General features: G+C 34.6%; 2 protein-coding genes across 2 annotated transcripts; both read right to left on the bottom strand.

Moving 5' to 3' along the window:
• Positions 1-20,897: 20,897 nt before the first annotated feature.
• On the bottom strand, positions 20,898-21,725 carry LOC140431604 (uncharacterized). The gene has a single exon (XM_072519497.1). It carries the CDS (start codon positions 21,723-21,725, stop codon positions 20,898-20,900), a length of 828 nt encoding a protein of 275 aa, XP_072375598.1.
• Positions 21,726-22,553: 828 nt separating this feature from the next.
• On the bottom strand, positions 22,554-23,704 carry LOC140431603 (uncharacterized; the record flags this gene model as incomplete). Its single annotated transcript, XM_072519496.1, has 2 exons — positions 22,554-23,078; positions 23,414-23,704. Coding segments are annotated over 2 exons (816 nt in total), but the record flags the coding sequence as incomplete, so codon positions are not given.
• Between the last annotated feature and the right edge of the window lie 105 nt (positions 23,705-23,809).

The raw sequence follows: 23,809 nt of genomic DNA, 5'->3' as shown, positions 1-23,809 counted from the left end.
TACCCACAAGAAGATGAAGATGATATGGAGCATCTTTAACAATTTTGAAACTTGTCGTCTATAATTTTACTTAATTATAACATTATAATATTTACCTCTAATAAAATAATAGTATAGGCTGTTTAATGTGTTTGTATTGTTTATTTCGTAAAGACCTTAACATGCAATGCCACATTATTTAAAAAAGTTGTTAGAGGTAAACAACACTATGTCCAATTGCACGTTTAAAAAAAAATTCAAATAATGAACGGTAAACCTCATGGAACACTTTATGGAATGAAAAATGATTATACACACCACAATAATAATATATTAATCTTGGTTAAATATAAGAAACATTTGAGTATTTACTGATTACAAATTTAAAAAATTTTAAAACTGCTCTCCTGAAAAAGTAAGAAAACGGACATAGTGTCCTTTACCTCCGAGGTACCGAATTAGGTGCATATACAAACGCCTCTCGGGTGGTCGCGACGTTTTTGAGGAAGTCGGGTGAACGCCGTAGAGGCGGTGGCGAACTTGAATGTGTTTACTTTATTTTGACTTTACACTACAAAATGAAAGTATAAAATTACACATATATAAGCGCCTGTCTTTTCACTGCCACTATCTGAGTATCCTCGTCTTGAAGTGGAAAGATTAAAAATATTGTGCATTGCCAGATCTCATTTAAAAATAAAAATGTCCAACGTCCAACAGGCATATTTGTAGGGCCACAAATACGAGATTTGATAAAAGAAAACCAGTACAAAGACAAACTTAACAACTCAAAAAAGAGCATGGACGTGTTTCAATAATGTGGTTAAAAACTACTTTTCAAAATATGATGCCAACTACAAGGAATATGTCAACAATCTACTAAAATCCTAAGTGATTTGGGCAGCAACAAGTCTCTTTCAAAATTCATTTACTTGATTACCACTTAGACTTTTTTCCACAAACTCTTGTAAAAATATTAGTAATGACCATGGAGAACGTTTCCAGTAAAATATTTCAAGTATGAAAAAACGATATCAACAAAAGTGGAGTCAAAGAATGCTGACTGACCATTTCTGGACAAAAAATTGTATTTGACTGTCAAAAGAAAACCATACGTGATAAAAAATTATTATTTTTGGATTCATACATACATACATAAAACATTATAATGATAGGTCAATAAACTTTTTGGGTCAAAACATTATATTTTTTTGTTGGCCAGTGTAATCAGTAAATTTGTTAAATTATATTTATCTTAGATACTTCAAATATCTTATGTCTATAGAATACAGTTATGTAAACAATAAATTGTCTTTACTATCATATTCCAAATTTAAATACTCCAAACTTTCTCTTCATATTAAAACCTTCCATTGCCGCTACTGTGAACTTAAGCAGATCATTGGCAAAACGATTGAACCTTTTAGCATATGAATAGCGACAAAAGAAAATTTCCATAACCTATAACACATGGCACATGAACACTTTTCCTCTTATATAAGAGTGAGAGCAATGCTAGATAATGGCTTATGATATAGGAGGGTCAGGTAGTTGTGAAACTGCCCAGAAAATTACTTTGTATTCCAGACAATTTCATTATTTCAGTCTAAATGAAAATCATGAACTCTGTCCTTATATTAAAATATTTTCTGTTCAATAAATAATTTTATTTCATCTTTAGAGAAAAAATAAATATCTTGTTATGACCATCTGTTTATAATTAATGAACTTATAACCACTTTGTGGTGTTGAATTTGTCTTTTTATTTCTTACAGTATAAAATTGTGCGATAAGCCAAGCATGTAGGTTTTATCGCTTGTTTTTGTAGCGTACTTTAATAGAATAGAAATAAATAGAATAATTTTGGTAAATCATTTTCACAGTTTTAAACTATCGTAGAATTCTCTAAAGGAAAATTAAAATGATTAAGAATCCAATATTCAAAATTTCTTTTATATGTTTTAATATTTATATGGGAGAGGAGACTGTGTCTAAACGTGTGAAGGTCGTTCTGGATGTTGAGAGTCGTTATTTAAGTAAAATGAATATTTTTTTTTTTTTTTTTTTTTTTTTTTTTTTATTTCAACTTTAACGTGCTCGGCAACTATGGCCACTTACACAGGTACTATAACATGTATTTTCATTACACAAACATTAAGTGTTACATTAAAAATATGTTACAATAATACGGAATGATAATAATATGTTATACAATGTCTAAATTAAAATCTAATTATATTTTTTGATATAAGTGTTCATCTCTAAGAAATTGTAGCACAGCTTTTATTTGGTCAGGGTTGTTTAGAATATCTCGTACTTCACTTTTGAGTTTGTATTGTAATCTTCTGGCCAAATGTTGATGACATTCAGTGAGAATATGTTTGATTGTCAAATATGATTGGCAGATTTGACAGGAGGGACGGATGCTAGAGGACATTAGGTAGCCGTATGTGAGTTTTGAATGTCCTATCCGAAGTCGTCTTATCACAATGAGATCTCGTCTTGAGAGGGCTGAATAGTCAATTGTAGGCTGACTGGTTATTGACGGTTGTATTTCGTGTAAGATCGAACGGTTAGATTTCCAATGCTGCTGCCAAAGGAGTCTGGTTCTTCTTTTAGTATATGATTTTAAGTCCTTACAAATTTGAATTTTATCGGTGATTTCAGGTGATGCTGTAGCAAGTTTAGCATAGCGATCTGCAGTTTCATTGCCTTCTATACCAATATGAGATGGCAGCCAGATTATTGTAACTGTTATGTTTTGGGACAAGATAATTTGGTAAGAGTCTAGGATCTTTTGGACGATTGGATGAAAAGTAAATATATTTTTGATAGAATGGATTGATGCTAAAGAGTCTGTGCATATGGCAACCTGCTTATTAGGTGGAGATATATGGTTAAAAGCTTGCAATATACTAAATAATTCGCCAGTATGAACGCTGCTGACGGCTGGTATAAGTGATGACTTAATTAGTGAATGAGAGGTTGTAACAGAGCAGCCTACTCCTGTGTCATTTTTTGAGGCATCCGTGTATAATATTAGGTCGTATTTATTTGTATCTATAATGTCTTTAAATGCATTTATAATGATCTCTTTCGGATGTTTATTTTTATCGAAGTTGGTGAGCGAGGTGTTAAATTTGGGTGTGGATATGATCCAAGGAGGAGATGGAGGGGGATAAAGAGGAAGGGTATGTGTAAGAGAGATATCATTAAGTGTCTGTGCTAAAATTAGTGGAATAGGTTTTATTGGTGGTAAGGAATTGGTATTGTGTAAATTATACGTGGACATTACAAATAAGGGATGCACTGGATTAGAGGGGTTAGCTGATACCGATGCTGCATAAGAGAGTAGCAGTTGTTTTCGTCTTATACAAAGAGGAGGTTCGTTAGCTTCGCAATAAAGATTATCTACAGGGAAAGGGACTAGATCGAAAAGCGCCAATACAAAGACGAAGGGTTGTGTTGTGAATTGAGTTTAGAAGGTTAATATATGTTTTGGAGGCGGATATATATATGTGACAACCATAATCTAGCTTGGAGCGTATTAGTGATCTGTATATTTTAAGAAGTGAGTTTTCGTCAGATCCCCAATAATGATGTGATAGAGTTTTTATTATGTTTAGTCTCATGCTCGTTTCTCCTTTTATTTCAAATATATGTTGCTTCCAAGTTAGTCGTGAGTCAAACGTTAATCCGAGAATTTTGCATTGTTTAACAACAGGAAGAGGGACATTGTTGATCAAAATAAGTGGAGATGGAGAAGGGGGACGTCTACTAAAGTTTATAATTTTGGATTTTACATAGGATAAAGATAACCCCATGTCACTAGTTTTTTAAAAAGTGTGTCAACAGCAGTTTGAATAAGCTTCGAGGTGGTAGAAGAGTTTTGTCCATGACAGTAAATTACTAGATCATCAGCATACATGATGTGTTTAATAGGGGAAATGAGGTGATAGCATAAATTACTTATTGCTAGATTAAAAAGTGTAGGACTTAGTACCGATCCCTGAGGTACGCCATCAGTTGAGTATGAGTAGAAGATAAAATACCGTTGACAGAGACTCTGAACGATCTAGAAGATAAAAAATTTCGTATGAAGTTAAATATATTACCATTAATATTAAGAAGGATAAGTTTGTTTAATATACATTGCCTACTAATAGTGTCAAAAGCACCTTCAATATCAAATATGGCAGCTACGACTTCTTGTCTTTTGTTTAAGGCCTCTGATATATGAGTTTGGAGGATTACAAGGTTGTCTTGGGTTGAACGGTTCTGACGAAATCCTGACTGTTCACTATCAAATATTTTATGTTTTTCAATGAACCCTAGGAGTCTTTTATTAATTATTTTTTCGAATATTTTGCACATCGTACAAGTTAGTGATATAGGCCTATAAGAGTTGGCCAAGGAACGTTCTAGGTTAGGCTTTTTAATGGGTATTACGATAGAGGTTTGCCATTGATTGGGAAATTGGTTAGATGACCAGATTAAATTATACATCTCAAGTATTTTGAGTAGGCTACAGTTGAAGAGCTTTTTGATAAATATGTAAGGAATGTCGTCAGGTCCAGCGGCATTGTTTTTATAAGTTTGAATAACTGATACTAGTTCTTCAAAAAGAAAGGGAGAATTAAGATGTGTGATGTCCATTATTGTTTCGGGTGAGGCACATGGTGGGGCGTTAGGTAATGGTTTTCGTAAGGAGGAATCTATTTTACTTTTGAATTTAGTATCGAAGTGCGTTGCTAGGGTTTCACCGATTTCTTGATTGTCAGTGATTGTAGTGTTATTTACAGCAATACTAGAGATTTTTAGGTTGGTGTTGTTTCCTTGGATTTGCCTAATCTTTTTCCAGAGATCCGCCGGATTGGTGCTTGAATTAATAGAGGATACATATTCTCTCCAAGATGATTTTTTACTTTGTTTTATAATAAATCGGGCTTTGGCTCTGGTTTTCTTTAGTTCAATGAGATTCTCCAGATCTTTTTTTTTACGGTAATTTTTAAGAGCTAATTTTTGTTGTTCTGTTGCGGTTTGGCAAGATATATTCCACCAAGGTACTGCCTTTCTTTTATGGGAAATACTATTTTTGCCTATGTGCAAATTTGCAGCTTTAAGTATGGAATCTGTGATTATTAATAGATTATTGTTAATATTGTAGGATAGGGATAGAGAAGGTAAGGTGTTATCTGTTTGTGACGTATAGTCTATCCAGTCGGCATTTTTTAGACGCCAGAAGTTTCTGGTTATAGTTTGTTCATGGTTGGAGATATCAGATGATACAAATATTGGAAAGTGGTTGCTGTCATATAGATCATCGGAAGTTTTCCAATTTAGTGAAGTATATGTTTTTGGGTCGCTAAAACTAAGATCTATCGCCGAAAATGTGCCAGAGGAAAAGTTCAGATGCGTATTAGAGCCTGTATTTAGTATACAGGAGCCTGTGCAATTGATAACGTTTTCTATAGTTTTACCTTTGCCATTAGTGTGGTTTGACCCCCACATAAAGTTATGAGCATTGAAGTCACCTACTAGAATATATGGAGCGGGGAGCTGATAGATAAGATTTAGAATTTCAATTTCTTTAAGGGGGTAGTTAGGAGGAATGTATACACTGCATATCGTAAGTTTATTAGGACACCAAGTAGTTACGGCGATAGCCTCGAGTTCCGTGGTGATGAGGAGATGGGATGAATATATTTCACTTGAAATAAAAATAGATGTCCCACCACTGGCTCTGTCACAATTAGTTCTGATATAATGGTATCCTTCGAACTTTTTTAGTGTGGGAAGCTTAGATATTTTTGAGTTCGTTTCTTGTAGACATATGATATCGGGTTGTTTTTCTGTCACTAGTTGTTGGATTCTTTCAATACGGGGAAAGAACCCATCGCAGTTCCATTGGATTAAATTGAAGGTGAATCTTGAGTTGAAGGGGTAAGGGGCAACTGAGATGGTTGTTCTGGCTGTTGGGAGAGGAGGGCATTGGTTTCATCATCGGTTAGGAGTTCAGATGAGACGCTGATATTATCAGAGTCATCTGGGTTTAGCTGTCTTTTGATTTTCTTTTGAAGTCTCGTAAGTCAATTTTTAAGGGATCTTTCCTTAGTTTCTGAATGGAGAACTGTTATGTCTTGTAAGAGTCCTTCAATATTTGACGTAAAAACAAAAGCTTCATTAAGTGGACTAGGATTACCATGTGTATTTTCTAGGAAAGCAATAAACTGAGTCTCAGTCAAAGTTAGACCAGATGGATTATTTTTATAAATGGCCGCTACGGATTGTAGTGAACTAGCTGTTAGATTATGTTCCTCTGATTTTGTAGTTTTTGTTTTTTTCTTGTGAGGTTTGGAGACAGTGTTTGTTTTTGTGGATAACGGAGGAAGCATTTGGTTAGACGCTGGTTCGGGTGTACTTGCTGAAGATAATAGAGAAGAAATATCAGAATTGCTGTCTGTTGATATAGCTCTTTTTTGTCCTTGTGTGGGTGGAATTGATGGGTGTGTAGTTTCAGTATCTATTTCAGTGTGGATTTCTGTGCAGTTTGAGGTAGTTAGGTCTGATTGAACAGGAGTGCTCACGTCAGAAATTATATCAGTAATTTCAGATGTAGAGGGCTCTAGATGGGGTAGTTCAGTTTGAGAAAAAGTAGTTGGATTATTGGTACATGAGTCAGCGGTATGTCCGACCTCTTTACATAAAAAACAATGCAATTTATCCGTAGAAATAAATATTCTATAAGGTGTGTTTTCATATGTAATAACGAAGTTTCTATCTACTGAAAAGTTCTCCTTATCGGGGATAATATACGTTACTCTTCGGAAGCTCATTATGTGTGCATAACCTTCTCCGAGTGCACCACATTTCACAAATGACACAGGAGAGACCAGCTGTAATCCAATATCTTTAAGGGCTTTCTCAATTATGGAATGTGGAATTGAAGGAGATACGTTAGATATAAGAAGGCGTTTGGCTGGGGTGATAAGTCTTCTGATGGGAACTACTGTAGAGTTGATAGAGATATTTTGATGTGTTTTTAGAAGGTTATCGACAACTGTAGGCGAGGAAAGATAAATACAGATGCGGTTATTTGGGATACGTGATGCAAAGGTAATGTTTTTTGGGATAACAATATCCCCTATAGCTTTAACATAGTCAAATAAAACAGTATTTGGAAGAGCATGCATTAAAATGGCTTGCTCCTTACGTGGGAAAGTAGGAGGTGGAGGTTTGGATAAAGTAGCAGCGACATATGATTTCGTGGGGAGGACTTGTGAAGTTGTGAGGTTTTGATTTGAGTTCATTTTTGTGAGTGTTCCTGGATACCAAAAACACTTCACTTAATTTTTAATATTGCAACAGACGTCCTAGTAGGACACTGTGGATAAAATAAAAGGAATATAACAGTTACCTGTATCTGCAGTTTTTCTTCAGTTAAATATAATAATATTATAGTCCAATAATAATCGCTGTTTCCATAACACACAAAATAATTCGAATTATCACATAATTATAACAAACTATAAGAACTGGTTCGTAAACTGGTAGAAATCGAGAAGGTAATTAAGACTATACCGTTAAGGTAAGGTAATGTTTACTCGTTGGCTACCTGAATGGGAATGAAAAATGAATATTTGGATTGTAAATTTTGGACATTTAAACATAAAGGTGTAGTGTATTGAAAACTGCTGTTAACTCTTGGCTACGAGTAAGCGTAAAGGTATTATTTAAAATCTGACTATAATTGTTGCATTGAACTGTTTATTTCGTTTACCTTTGAACTTTTTTGTGCTCATTAGTGAAAAACTAATACATTTCAAATTACCTTTCGCTTTATGCTAATTTTATAGGCAACCACTAATATGACATGGTGTGTTGTGATATAGATACTGGCCAATAATTACAACAATTATGGATAATCCCAAACCTGTTGATTTTGACTACAAGGGTAAGAAAATTGAACAAACTACTTCAAACGTAACAAAATCAATAATGTCAACGAATGGCGGAGAAAACAATACACCTAAAACTTCATACGTTGTTGCAGCCAAAACAAGACCTAAACCTATTTTTCCAAAAAAAGAACAAGCAATTATCATACATTCTCATCTAAATCTTGTGTTATTGGACTACGTTTAAGCAGCTAGAAACATCGTTAATCACAAAAATGTTTGTTTTGCATCAAAAATCTCAAACAACCAAGCGTGTATCTACTTATCAAGAACCGAGCTTGTAGACCAGCTTATATTAGAGGTGTCGCTTATATCATTATTAAAGGCGGGTATTCCAGGAGATGAGTACTCGCATATTTTAAGTTTCAGTCGTCAAGTTTACGTTACCCTAGCTACTGAGAACTACGAGCTTCGAACGTTAATTTTAATACAGCATGAGGAAACACTCTTATGGAGCGTTTTAATTTTTTAGTTACTTTTCAAATTAAGTCATAGGAATTAATTTAGGATCAGCGGCAGATTTTATATGTTTACAAGAGACCAGAGATGTTTACCTACAAGAGATACCAAAATTGGATAACTTAAAACTTACAAAGGTTATTATTGTTTAAGAAAGGACTTCCTGAGAGCCAGTGGCGGCACCTCAATTTTTGTTTGCAGAGATCTGTTTTCTACACATCACATACTCACTACTCGCATTGAAGCAATCGCAGTTTCTATCTGATACCCCAGCAAAATTACGGTATGTAGCATTTACGTACCACCTAATTACTTTCAGAAGAGGAACTGTATGATCTAATCCATCAACTCCCCACTCCTTATCTTTTTGTGGGCGACTTCAATGCACATAATATTATGTGGGGTTCTGATAAAACATTTGGAAGGGGAAAAGTCATTAAAAATGTATTAAATTGTTCTAGCACTTGCCTATTAAATACCGGATCAAGTAAATACTGCAATATATCTTAACATACTGCAATTAATTTAAGCTTTTCTGAACCAAAGTCATTATCTCTATTAAACTGGCATGTCCTCGACAGTCTCTTTGATCCAATATATTGTAAAACAGGACAGGTTAATAAATACTTTATTGAAATGTTGGCTATCCTGTACAACAATAAAGAAGTTGTCATTCTTTGTTGAACAAGTGTAGAGGTGTTTTATTCTCTCCATTCCAGTATCTATATTTAATATATATAATTGTACTCTGAAAGCTTCCGGCAAGAAATTAAAAATGGCAGCCCAAAGTAGCGCAAATTCAACCCTAAGTCTATATTAGAGATGAATATTTAAATTATATTCGTGGTTGTAAGTCAGCTTATGAAGTAGTAAAAAATTTAGAGAAAGCTTTTAAAAGAAAAAGTATTTTGATGCAGAATTAAAGTTGAAAAATAATGTGCAAGTAAGTGAAGAATCCTCATTTTATACAAAGCAACATAATAAAAAACGTCGTTGCTCATTTTGTGGATTTGAAGGCCATTTAGTGTCCAATTGTTTTAGGAAAAACAGTAATCATATAGGTAATAGCAGAGGAGGTAGATATTTTCGTGGAAATAACTATTCCCGTGGCAGAAGAGCTGGTAATAATTTCCAACATCAATGAATCAACATTAATCATTGAACATCACAAAATATGTGTAATAGTAAATGTGAACAGTTTATTAGTAATATTGTTGAAATTTAGCCTGTTGGCATTAAAATAGCAGATGAAAGGGTAATAACTAGTTGTACAAAAGGTATGTGAAAAGTTTGTTACAATGAAATTCCTGTTAACATTGATGTGCTAATATTAAATATATATTAAATAGCATTGGATTCTTTAAAACCAAATAAAGCACCAGGAGTGGATAGAATTGCTGCTGAGTTCTACAAGTTTCTTCCAGAAAGCGGAAAAGTGTTTGTACTTGGACTTGCTAACCACTTTTTCGTCAAATCAGACTTCCCTCAGGGTTTTTATAATGCAATAATTTTTCCTCTTTATAAGAAAGGAAACATGGAAAGTGCAGAAAGTTATCGAGGTATTAGCTTCTTAAATGCAGTAACCAACCTCATTGCGGCATTGACTTTACCCAGACTTACCTCGTGGGTACAAAATATTAACATTTTTAATGAGTTCCAGGCAGGATATATAGAACCGGCGACTCAACTATAGACAACATTTTTAATCTTACGAGTATAGTAAACATCCAACATGCACGGGGAGTAAAAAATGTTTCTACATTTTTTGGGGACCTTAGTGCTGCTTTTGATACAGTTAATCGGCGGGCCCTTTTTGCAAGTCGAGTCATTTCGGATTATTTATCTACTAAAGTGCTGAATTTGTTAAAATGTATGTTCGCGAATACAAAATCGGCAGTCTGGTGAAGGGAAGATCTATCTGAATGATTTGACTGTAATGTAGCGATGTCTTTTAAGTCCATTACTGTTTGCGCTTTTCTGAATGACCTACATAAAGCATTGGGAGGCGGTTTGGAGATAAATGGTTTGAATATAAGACTTTTATTATATGCAGATGATTTGGTTTTAATGGCAATCAATCCGAAGTTGCTACAGTGAATGATTAATGAACTGAAGAAATACTGCAGAATGTGGAATCTAAAAATAAATTTAGATAAATCCAAAATTCTTGTATTTAGAAGAGGAGGTGGTGTGATCAGGAAATCTTGGAAACTGAATAATCAAGTATTAGAGGTAGTGAAGAACTATAATTATTTGGGAATGATACTAACATCCAAATTGTCATTTAAAGCTGTTCTAAAAAAGCGCCAGAGTTTCGCAAAAGTGGCGATTCACACGGCTTGGAGTAGTTTAGTGTCTAAGGCTGATATGTCCTTTTTGGCTAAAGTAGCAGTGTATGAGTCGGTGGTAAGATCAATTTTGACTAATGGTTCACAGGTATGGGGTCTTTTTGAGTACGATGAGGTGGAAATAATCAGAAGATTTTATATAAAAAAAATATTTTCTTGTCCAAGGTATTGTCCTAACTTTATGATAGATTTGGAGACAGGTATTGCTAGAGCCAACCTATATACGATGAATTTACATAAAAAGTATGTTAAAAAATTACTAGGATATTTGAATGATAGGTTGCCAAAATTTCTTTTAAAAGAAATGATGAGAGCAAGGTGTGGCTGGTGGAAATATTGGATAAGCATGGAGAAAAATTTGGTATTGAGGTAAGGTGTGAATGGAAATGGAGAGATAGCTGGGCTAGTATGATTGAGAATATGATAGAAAAAAAGAAGGTAGAGATACAGCGTCAGGCTGAGAATAGGGCACTTGAATCAAATTTTTGTGGACACTACAAAGAACTGCGGGAAGAAGGAGTAAACATGTATCTACTGGAAATGAAAAATTTTGGGGACATTCGATGGCTGTTCAAATTAAGATGTGTAGTTCTTTATTTGAATGATCGACATAACAGAACTGATGAAAGAAGGTTTTGCTCAATGTGTAACACGAAGGAAAGGGAAGATGTAATACATTTTTTGGAAAAATGTTCGGTGTTGAGACAGATTAGGTTAAAATGGTTGGGTAGAAATGAAGTTAGTAGAGTGGAAGTAGTTACTACGATGAGGCAGGACTCTGAGATAGCGCGTGGTTATTGTAGGGAGGCATGGCCGTATAGGTATGAGTTAGTGAGCCTATTTAATTACTAAATCTGTTAAGTAAATTAATAATTTGTTTGCGTATAGATATTATCTTTTTATCTGTCTTGTCTATCTTGACTATCTTGATATTATTATTGTTATTATTATTATTATATAAACAGCTTTCACTCCCTCTTAGGGACAAATTCAATAATTTCATATGCAAGCTATACCTTACTGTTATACATTGTTATTATTGTTTGTTACTCAGTAGCATATACACATTTAGTGTATTAGGTAATATAACATTTATATGAATATTTACTTAATTTATTTTTCATTAATTTTAATGACCTTGTTAAATAGAATGAGCCTTAGTGTAATTTTTTGTATGTTAAGGAATAATATTTGTTGGCCAACCCTCCTGATGCCAAGTAGAACAAATGTCGCTAAATGAGAATATTGTATTGTATTTTTTTTATGAGAAATAAAAAGGCATTAGTGATTAATTGATTGATTGATTGATCGAATATTAAATAAATTAGAATACAATTTATTGTCAGTTAGTAAACTAAACAATTTGGGTTTCACAGTTGTATTTAAAGAAATCAAAGCTGAAATAAGAAAAAAGAACTTCAAACTTATTTGGTATAATCATAAAAGCCACTTATTTATTGCAAATTTTTAATTAAATAAATCTCAATCTAGGTTATTAGCAAACGATAGTAAAAGAAATTAATGGCATTTACATTTGGGACATGTAAATAGAAGGGGACTACAATTGTTGGGACTTCCCTACTCTGATAAACTGTGTGAACATGTCTACAAGGAAAAGCAACAAGGCAACCTTTTAAAGAAGTTTTATATCAAAAATCTTCTAGAGTTGGTGAACTTTTACATGTTGTATTTTCTGGTAAGAAGTATTATCTGTCTATTATTGATGATTTCTGTCATTTTAGTGTTGTACTCGTATATTTAATGACAAGAAAATATAAAAGCGAGTCACATCTTATTAATCATATTGAAAAATTAGCAACAGAAGGTAGGAGAGTATCTAGAATGACAATGGACATGGGTGGAGAGATGGTTTCTAAAAATTTTAAAAACTATTGTATTTACCATGGTGTAGTACAATAATTTACAGCTGGGTACATACCCCAACAAAATAATATAGCCGAACAATTTAATCGTACCATTTTTGATAAGGTAAGAGCTATGTTTGCGAAAACAAATCTGTCAAAGGACCTGTGGGGAAAAGCAGTTAGAACAGCTGTTTATCAGCTTAACCAAACCCCATCACGAGCAATTGAACTTCTAGTACCAGCAGAAATATACTCGGTAAGACTTGACTTGTCTGAACTCAGAGTTTTTGGTTCAAGAATGTGGTACTAAAACCTACCAAAGCAAAGTAAATTAGAAACAAGAGCAAGTAAAGGTATAATAGTTGCATATAGTGGAGCTAGCTATGGACTATGGAATCCACTGACTAATCAAATCAAAATTTCAAGAGATGTTGTTTTCGATGAATCAGAGTATAAATATTCTCCAGAAATATTGTCCAATAATTAAAATATTGAAGAAATTTTACCAAGCTAAGATGAAATGGAAACCTTTGAAGAGAAAAACTATGTTGATAGTACAGTCGAAACATTAAGAAATAGCACTGATATTAATTAACAAGATGAAAAACCAGTACATTCACAAAATACCAAAACTAGTTTCCCCAATAGAGATATAAAACCACCCTCGAAGTTCGAAGACTACGAACTTTATAACTTTATATGCATATTGTTTAGTTACATTAACCCCAGTAACTTATGAAAAAGTAGTGAAGGAGGATGAATGGAAACAGCCAATAGAAATAGAACTAGAATGTCGTGAAAAAATGGACACCTGGACTGAAGCTAAAAAGGTACCTCATAATCAAGAAATCATAAATACATAAGGGGTATTTTAAACAAAAAGTGAAGGCATGCAAAAGGCTCGCTTAGTTGCCAATTGCCATGAAGAAGAAGTATTTTTAGATATATATTCACCTGTGGCTAAAATGGCAAGTGTCAGACTTTTATTGTCACTAGCTCTCAACAATGACTAGAAGGTATACCAGTTAGGCATTCCTTCAGCCTTCATCAACGGATTGCTATAACATGATGTTTATATTCATCGTCCTAAAGGATATAAAGGACAAAACAAAGTTTTCAAACTACAAAAGGCTTTGTATTGACTGAGGGAATCGCCCAAATGCTGGACCCAACGATTCGATGAAAAACTATTATTGATAGTCAAATTTTTGCAAATATACCTTACAGGCAATTAATTGGAAGCCTAATGTATGTTGCGTTAGGTAGTCGCCCTGACATAATGTTTTTAATATCTTGTTTAAGTCAATTCTTAGATTGTCCTAATGATATATTATGGATAGATGCAAAACGTGTTGGTAGATATTTAAAACAATTAATTTTTGTCTCATATACAGTAAAAGTATAGTAGAAAAACTTTCAATATTTGCATATTCAGATTCAGACTGGGCAGCTAATGTCAATGACATAAAAAACATGTATGGAGTAGGGATGGGAAAAACCTACCGGTTTTAACCGAAAACCGGTTTTTTTACTTCGCAATAACCGGTTTTATTGGTTGTTTTTTTGTCCCGGTTATAACCGGTTTTTTATTTTTAAAGTAAAAACCGGTTATTAGGTTTTATCCGTGATTAGGATTAGGTTAGGTATTATTTTGGATACCAATCATAATTATTATTCACAAGTAATTATTCCATAAAAACCATAATTTAAATTTTATTTTATTTTATAAATACAGAAACAAACTGAAAGTGCAAACTGACATTGAACGTGGGAGAATGGCTTTTTCTGATTACCAAAAATAATGTTCTGACTATGAATATAGAAGTACCGATTACGAATACGAATCTCCAAGGATTTCTGTACGTTTTAAAAACGATACACCCATACAGGAAGTATTAAATGAGTTAAAATGTATCTGTTATACAAATATACAAACGTGTTAAAAGTAATACATGATAATTTTTTTTTGATGGTAGTAAAAATAAAAGATGGATTGCATTATCCAATTTATTTTTAAGTAAAATATTTATGTTGATATTATTTTTTTTAAATCCCATTTGAAAGAGTCTGAGAATTTTTTTATAAGTTGAAATGGTTGTGGTGGAGAATTTTTTGGGTTTGGGAGGAGAGGAAAATTGGTGGGTATTTTAGAAGATTATATTTTTAAATGGTAAATTAAATTTGCAACATTAATTAAATACAATAATTGCATATTATATTCTACTCTCATAATATATTCAATGACAATAGAACCTGAATTATTTTAGCGCTCTCTGTTGAGCAGTAGTATAATAATTTTGGTTTACTGTTCTCTACATCTGACTACTGAAATTTTATCGCCTTTCGATGAGGCCACAAAGGGAATCTCGGGTTCCCAGTACATTACTGCTAGCAGTGTTATCCCCCTTGTGTCTATTATCGAAACATCTTTAAAAAACCTCAAGCCAAACCTTAGTACAGCCCAAAAGTTATGCCAAAAGCTTATAACTAATCTTCAAGAGAGGGGCACTAAGCTGTTACGAAACCCCCTGCTTTGCCATGCTACAATCACGGACCCGAGGTTCAAAAAACTATATCTGAATCCGTCTATGGCGGAGACAGTCACATCCAATTTAGGCTCGTAAGTTAGGACGTATCTTACCGAAATCGAAAAACTTTCTCCTTCCTGCTCCTTCCAGAATGAAGAAGCTAAAGTGAGTTTAAAATCAAACCCTCTTTGGTCTTTACACGATCTGGAGTTGGTGGTTCCAGTTCTGATTGACTCTATGTCTGCAGCAGCCTTTGCTGCCGAGATTAAGTGATCCGTTTTCATTCTAGGAGCAGAACAGAACCTATATGCCAGGCTTGGCTTTTATAGCTAAAAAATACATGTCGTTGGTTGGAAGTTCGGTGGCATCAGAGAGACTGGTGTCATCATTGAATGATATTGTGTCAGATGAAAGAAGCCGCTTAACCGACCAACATATATATGAACGAGTTTTTCTCAATAGGCTTCATGAAAAATACTGGCCAACATAATGCTAAATCCATTTCATATAATATAACCTATTTGTAACCTTCTAACCTATACTTTTTTACTTCAAATATTACGTCATTCTACTTATATTATACTTTTATTGTATATTATTGTAATATGTATATATTAATGTTACGCTATATTATATTTAATAATAATCAATAAATATATAATAATAATAAAATAATAAATAAATATAATAATTCTTAGAATAAAATGGTTTTATTAAAAATTGTGTTTTATGTATATTTATATTGATGTTCTTTCGATAGTACTAATTTTGATTATATTAATATCGAGTCGAATGAAGTATCGCAAACTAAAGTGCATTGTAAATGTAACTTTGTAACCTATTTTATTTAAAAAAACCGAAAACCGGTTTTTGGAAAAACCGGTTTTTTTTTGGCCGGTTATAACCGCCAGGTTAAACTGTAAGCAAAAAAAACCGGTATAACTGAAAACCGGTGTTTTGTCAAAAACCGCCATCCCTAGTCTGGAGGCATAATATATTTTATCAACAATCCAGTTTTATGGTATTCAAGGAAACAGAGTACTGTTTAATTGAGTAGCACTAGGCATAATATGTTTGTTACATGTTGTGAATTACTGTTCATAAAAAAACCTAGCAAAAGAATTATTGTACAAGAAAATAACACATACACGTTATGTCGCAATGTATCAATATGGGACAATACGCTTATATGTAAACACACTCAATCACTAGGACGTTAAGAATACAATGAAGCAGTAGACTAAACCGTTCTAGAAAGGTACTATGAAGGTGGGTTCTCCTTCTAAAGGTAAAAGATCTAAACATATTAATACAATATAACATTTTATTTAAAATTTGTTTGAAAATAACATAATTACTTTGCAGTATATAACTACAAAATCGAACTGTGCTGATATTTTCACTAAGGCTCCTTCAAACGAAATATTTTTACATCTTAGAAGTTTAATCAACATTCAACACTGTTGAAAGTTACTTCACATCATCTATTTTTTTATGTCATCGTCTCATTGTTTTTTTGTGTCATTGGAACTTTTGGGAAATTTCACTATGTGGATATAAGTTATAATCTATGTTGTAGTATATATAAGTATTATTTTTATGCCATTTAATTGTATTCAATTATTTCAAAATTTTTCTTCTTTATTTAATTGTTAATTGATCCAAAATTATCCATAAATGTAAATGTTGTATAAATTGAGAGGGGGTATTGAAATGTTGGCTATCTTGATCCCCAAACACTATGTAAATCAGGTTTGCTACGAACAATAAAGGAGTCCGTCCCCGATATCTAGCATATTATAGAGCTTTGTATCGGTTCTGACCTAAAAAAAATTATTATATTAAAAAGAAAAAATTAGCCCAATATTCAATTACCACTAAATGGAGTTGTCCTGAAACACGCAGAAGAAATAAATTTTTAGGACTTTCTTTTGAACGTAACTTAAACTGGGAAAGCCACATAACCAATTTGCAACGTCCTTGCCAATCCAGAATTAATCTACTAAAAATGCTGTAAAAATACCTCTTGGGGAGCATACAACAACCTTACTTACTCTATACAGATCACTAATACGAAGTAAACTAGACTACGATTGTTTATGCTACGATACTGCTAACAAAACATCTTAAAAAAACTTGACTACATTCAAAATATGTGCTTGAGATTAGTTTTTGGTGCCACAAGAACTAGTCCAGTAGGTAGCTTACAAGTTTTGGCTAATAAACTGCCCTTTATTAAGCCAACGAAGGCAACTCATAGTAGGTCTTCTAACAGGACACTGTAAGCTGAATAGGCACTTGAAGCTGATGGGATTATCAGATGATGACCTGTGCAGATTCTGTCACCTCGAAGAAGAAACAGCAGAGTACATTTTATGTCAGTGTGACAGTCTGGCAAATGTGCGGTTCTTTGCATTAGGAGAAGAAAATCCACCGGCAAATAGCTACATAGAAGGTACAGTCTCGAAGCTACTAGACTTTATAAAAAGGATCAGGCTAGAGAATGTTATCTAGGACTAGAGGACCACAATAGATCTGAAAAGGTCGCAGAGAAATAGGCCGAAAGGCCACCTCTCTTAATCTAATCTAATCTAAGTAGCTTACAAGCTCTGGCTAATGAACTTGTCAGAATTTCAGCAAACAACAACAACATAACCTACTCAACAATACTTTGCAGAACAATTATATCGTCCGATCTTTACAGAAACATTGCGATAAAAAAACTACCATTTCCTGAGCGAATAAATCGTATTGATCCTAATCTAGAGCAGTTCAATCTTACTATGCGTATTCATTTAAATTTTCATCCTTGGATGATCAAACCTCCAAAAATAGATACTACTACTAAGGATTTCCACAGTTTTCACTGTCTTCCTTCACTCAACCGTTTTCTCCAATTTTCCCTGTCATTCCAGTCTCCATCTCGCAGGGTTCTTTTCTCCATAGCCTCGTCGATTTCATCTCTGAATGACCTTCGGGGTCTTCCTCTCTTTCTTCTTCCAATCGGGCTCCATTCTGTGATTTTGTTTATCCAGCGTCCTCTGTCCGCTCTTCTGACGTGGCCGTACCAGGATAGTCTCTTCTCCTCTATATAGTCGATTATGTCTGATTGCACTTCCATTCTCCGCTTAATCTCTGCGTTTTCAATTCTGTCTCTTTTTGTAAGTCTACAGCTTCTCCTCAGGAACTCCATTTCTACTGCTCTTATTCTACCTCTATTTCTCTTGTTTATTGTCCAGTTTTCGGACCCATATGTCAGGATACTTCTTGTCAGGGTGTTATATATTCTCTTTTTTGTCTTTATCGTAATGTTCTTATCCCACAACACTGAGTTTAGTTGTCTTATACAGTTTCTTGTTTGTCTCAGTCTGTTGTTTATATCTTCTTCTGTTGTTCCCTGGTTCGATATTATGGTTCCTAAATACTTGAATTTATCTGTTCCATTTATTTGTCTTCCCTCGTCTATCTCTAGGTTTCTCATATCCTTGTTTTCTGTTGTTAGGTATTCGGTTTTCTCTAAGTTTATTTCCATTCCGTTGTTTTTATATTCTTCTTCTAGTTTTCTGAGCATAAAGCTGAGATCTTCTTCATCTTGTGCGATGACTACTTGATCGTCGGCAAAACTTAAGGTGTATAGATATTCGTCTCTTACTGGTATGCCCATTCCTTCGCACTTTCTCCTCCATGGTTTGAGTGTCTTTTCCAAGAATATTTTAAACAGAGTAGGGGACGTAGCACAGCCTTGTAGAAGTCCTTTTGTCGTCTGAAATGGATTGTAGGCTTTATTTCCACATTTAATAGCTACTTTGTTTTCTTTGTATAGTGCTTTAACTGCTTTTATTAGTGTTTGTCGGATTCCGAGATCATTCATTGCTTCCCATAATTTGACTCTAGGTATTGAGTCATATGCTTTCTTTAGATCAACAAAGGCCAGATGGACCGGTCTACCTTTTGCCATTTTCTTCTCTATCAGTTGTTCTAATGTGTACGTATGATCTAGGCATGATTTTCCTACTGTGAACCCTGCTTGGTCTTCTCCAATTTTTCCTATTATTTCAGTTTCTAGTTTTTCTTTAATAATTTTCCCGTAAAGTCTACCTACCGACGATATTATACTAATTCCTCTATAGTTTTCACATTTTTTCCTGTTTCCTTTCTTATGTATGGATGTGATGTATGCTTGTGTCCATTCCGCAGGTATTTCTTCTCCATTTAGTCCTCTTTCGAACATTCTATGTAGCATGCGGAATAACTTTTCCGTTCCGTTTTTAATTAGTTCGTTTGGTATTCCTCCGGGTCCTTTGGCTTTTTTGTTCTTCAATGTCTTGATTGCTCTCTTAACTTCTGCCAGGCTTATTTCTATCTGGTCGTATGCCCCATTTCCTGCATGTTCTATATTCTCTTCCTGAAATTGGAGACGGTTTTCTGTGAGTAGTTCTACGTAGTATTCTTGCCACTCGTTTTCACTAATTTTGCCGATCTGGGTTTTCTCTGTCTTATTTCGTTGAAGTGCTTTTAATATTCGCCATGATTCTGAATTTCTCGTTCCTCCGATATGTCGTTCTATCTCTGTGCATGCTTGTTCCCATCGTTCGTTCTTTTCATTTGTTACTCTTTTCTTTACCTCTCTGTTTTTCGCTCTATATAGGTCTAAGTCTTCCTGTTTTTTGGTGTTTAGGTATTTTATGTGTAGTTTTTTCTTTTCTTTTATGCATTTCAATGTGTCTTCCCTTAATTTGATATTCTGATGGGTGTTCCTTTGGTCGTCTTCTCCAAGAGCTTCTAAGGCCGCTGAAATCAGGCAGGTTTTTATGTGTTCATGCCAAAAATAGATACGCCTCTAAAAGAATTCCCGAAACATTCCACAAATCCTTTCCTTATACAGCAAGCTTATAAAAATGTAATATCCAAAAACCCAACAACCCTTTAGATCTTCACTGATGCTTCCAAATATGATGAAGGACATAATGCAGCCTACATCTACGAAAATGTCAAGTCTACCATACGAATCTCAACAAATTGTTGTATATATACCGGAGAACTTACGGCAATTCACCAGGCCATGAAAAATGTGGTTCTATCAATGAAAGCAAATTTGTTATCACCGGTTTAATGAGTGCATTACTTGGAATGAAGCAGCTATATAAAATTCACGCCATACTTCTCAAGATCAAAGAAGAGTTATCTTATCTACAGACTCAACAAAAAGATATTTCCTTCATCTGGGTACCTTCCCATATGGGAATAATTGGTAATGGGAAAGTGGACTCCCTGGCAAGCAATGCAACAACCGACCAAAGTATTGCTATCCTAAATCAAATGCCTTGGACCGATCACAAAGTAAATATCAAAGCCCATGTACAGAGCGTGGCAAACTAGTTGGAATCACACAACAAACTTAAAGAATGTCTAAGTCAAGTAAAGAACCAAACTCATCTTACCATGTAATAGAAAAGACCAAGTTATCATCAACCGACTCCGAATAGGACATACTTTCCTTACTGTATATGAACTGAGTGGACTGTATATTATTTTTATTTGGTCGAATTAAAACGCATTCGCTTACGCATAAGGGGTTTATTTACTAAATTTACAATATGAATATAAAAATGTGTCTTCACACCACGGCGGTCGGTGAAGGTCTCTCTCTGTTGAATTTTGAATTTAAGACGCCACCTCGGCACGGACCATCTGGCTGGTAAGCTGCGTTGCCGATGTTTGCAGTCTCTAACATGCCCCCGGCCTTGAAAGGACCTGCTTTCAATCTTGAATTGGTAGTGGGCAAATTTTTGAAAAAGCTCGACGAATGACACCAGTTGCAGTTCGGATCGATGCCACTCGACAAATTCCATCCTTTCCAGGATGTAACTCCAGAACACGACCCAGTCTCCATTTCAACGGATTGATATTATCCTCCTTCACGATTACTATGGAGCCTTGTGATAAAGTTCTCTGCGTCTTTTTCCATTTAACCCTCTGCTGTAATTCGGATATATATTCTTTCGACCATCGTCGCCAGAAGTTCTGTCGCATTTGTTCCAGGAGTTGGAAACGAGAAAGTCTTCCAGTAGGTAAATCTGTGATGTCGGGTTCTGGTGTTGCTATTAACGGTTTGCCGATGAGAAAGTGAGCAGGAGTTAATGGATTTTCATCGTTAGGATCGGAAGAGAGTGGTGAGAGGGGTCGGGAATTTAAAATCGCTTCGATCTGTGCAAAAACTGTTGATAATTCTTCGAATGTTAGAATATTATTACCTACAACTCGCTTTAAATGATTTTTGCTTGATTTAATTCCTGCCTCCCAGAGGCCACCGAAATGCGGAGAATGTGCTGGAATAAAGTGCCAGTTTATATTTTCGGATGAGCACAACTCCAAAATTTTATTTTGATTTGAAATCAAAAACTTACTTAACGCTTGTAATTCGTGATTCGCGCCAACGAAATTAGTACCATTGTCAGAATATATTTGTTGAGGTTTTCCGCGTCTGCTAATGAATCGTTTTAGTGCTAATAAAAAAGTATCTGTCGAAAGATCAGAAACTAGCTCAATATGAACTGCTTTGACAGCAAAACATACAAACAGTGCCATATAACATTTTGAAGTTTTACTGCCCCTACCGTATCGATTTTTAATAATAAAAGGTCCGCCATAATCTACCCCACAAACCTTGAATGGATAACCAGCATCAATCGAGTTTTCGGCAAATTACCCATTATAGGATTTATGTTCTTCGCATTGAATCTGAAGCAAGTCACACACTGTCTAACTGTTAATTTAGCAAGATTTCTTCCTGATACCGGCCAAATGGACTGACGTAAAGAACTAAGCAAAAGTTGTGGGCCGGCATGCATCAATTTTAGATGCTCTGATTTAAAAATTAATTTGGTTAACGGATTGTGTGCCGACACGATAATGGGATGTTTCTTGTCATACGAATAATCTGAATTTGTTAAAACGACCACCAACTCTTAATAAACCTTCCTGATCGATAAAAGGATTATGATTAAGAATTTTGCTTTTAGTATTGATTTCTTGTCTGTTTAACAAGTTGTTTATCTCTACGGTATATGACTCTCTTTGTGACATTTTGAGAAGAAGCTTGTATGCCTTTCTTAATTCTTCAGTATTAAGAGGACCATTTGTTCGTCTAGAATCTTTATTTGAGATTATTGAAATGAATCTTAGAACAAAGGCTACTGTTCTAATTAGCTTGCTCAATGAAGAGAAGCGACTTATATCTACTACTGGTTCCAACGCACGTATTAAGAATGCATTTGAGGCACACTTTAGTTCAGGCAAGTTCTCTGGACACTTTACCTCTTGAGGCCAATCGCATTCGGATTTGTTTAACCAACTTGGACCAGACCACCACAAATTAGATACTTCCAACTCATATGGACTGATACCGCGTGACAACTACTCTGAGATAGCGCGTTTTGAGGAAACGTGCCGCCAATCACAAGAACTGGTTAAAGTTTGTACTTCGGCAACTCTATTAGAGGTAAACGTTTTTAATCGGTGTGGTTCCGTTTTCAACCAACCGAGCACGATTGTGGAATCTGTCCATAAGGTAACTCTTTCAAATGTTGTGTTGTTAAGTGCATCCTTAATTGTACATAATTTGGATAAAACAACAGCTGCGCATAACTCGAGTTTGGGAATCGTAATAGTTTTCAACGGACTTACTTTAGATTTTGCGCATAGAAGCCTAACTGAAACTTGATTAGTTCGAGTAATAGAACGTACGTAGATGCATGCTCCATACGCGCGCTCGGAAGCATCCGAGAAACCATGTAATTCAATTGATCGTACATTTGGTAATGTTACGTGACGTGGAATAATTAATGAATTAAGTTTAGGAATCTCAGATTTGAACTTAAGCCATTCACCATGTAACGGTTGAGGAACTGATTCATCCCAACTTAATCGCTCTAACCAAAGCTTTTGAAGGATAATCTTCGTTTTAATAATACAAGGTGCTAAAAGGCCTAGTGGATCAATATTTGACCCACAGCCGAAAGAATGATTCTTTTAGTTACACGACCGTCTATAGCATTTGGTTCAATTTTAAACGTCAAAAATTCAGAATCGCATGACCAACCAAGGCCTAATGTTTTTGTGTTTTGATCTTCACTGAACTGAACCGGTGAATTGGTCTTCTGTGAAGGTACGTCGCCCTTTATTATTTTAAGTATAGTATCGCTATTTGAGTGCCATTTTCGCAATTTAAAACACCCTTCAGATAAAATTTTTGAAATACCCACGCCTAAACTCACCGCTTCTTGAATAGAATCAGCACCCGTAATTAAATCGTCTACGTATATATCGTTTTTAATTATTTGAGATAAATCTGGACTGTTCCCTTCACAATTTAAGGCTAGCTCCATGATGCAACGAATTGCTAGAAAAGGCGCTGAAGCAGTACCATACGTAACCGTGTTTAATTCGTCTATCTCTAATTCCTCGTTGGGATTACTTCGCCAAAATATTCGTTGTAATGATCGCTCTTTCGGATTAATCATTACTTGCCGATACATTTTCTCGATGTCGGCTGTTATCACGAATGCCTGAATTCGAAATCTTAAGAGTATTGACAAAAGACTACTTTGTATTGTTGGGCCTACCATTTGTAGGTCATTAAGTGATAAACCTGTGGAACTCTGAGATAGCGC

This window comes from Diabrotica undecimpunctata, unplaced genomic scaffold, assembly GCF_040954645.1.
Source record: "Diabrotica undecimpunctata isolate CICGRU unplaced genomic scaffold, icDiaUnde3 ctg00001472.1, whole genome shotgun sequence".
Lineage (NCBI taxonomy): Eukaryota > Metazoa > Arthropoda > Insecta > Coleoptera > Chrysomelidae > Diabrotica > Diabrotica undecimpunctata.
Note: the sequence above shows the minus strand (reverse complement) of the source record. Positions and strands in the feature narration are given on the sequence as shown.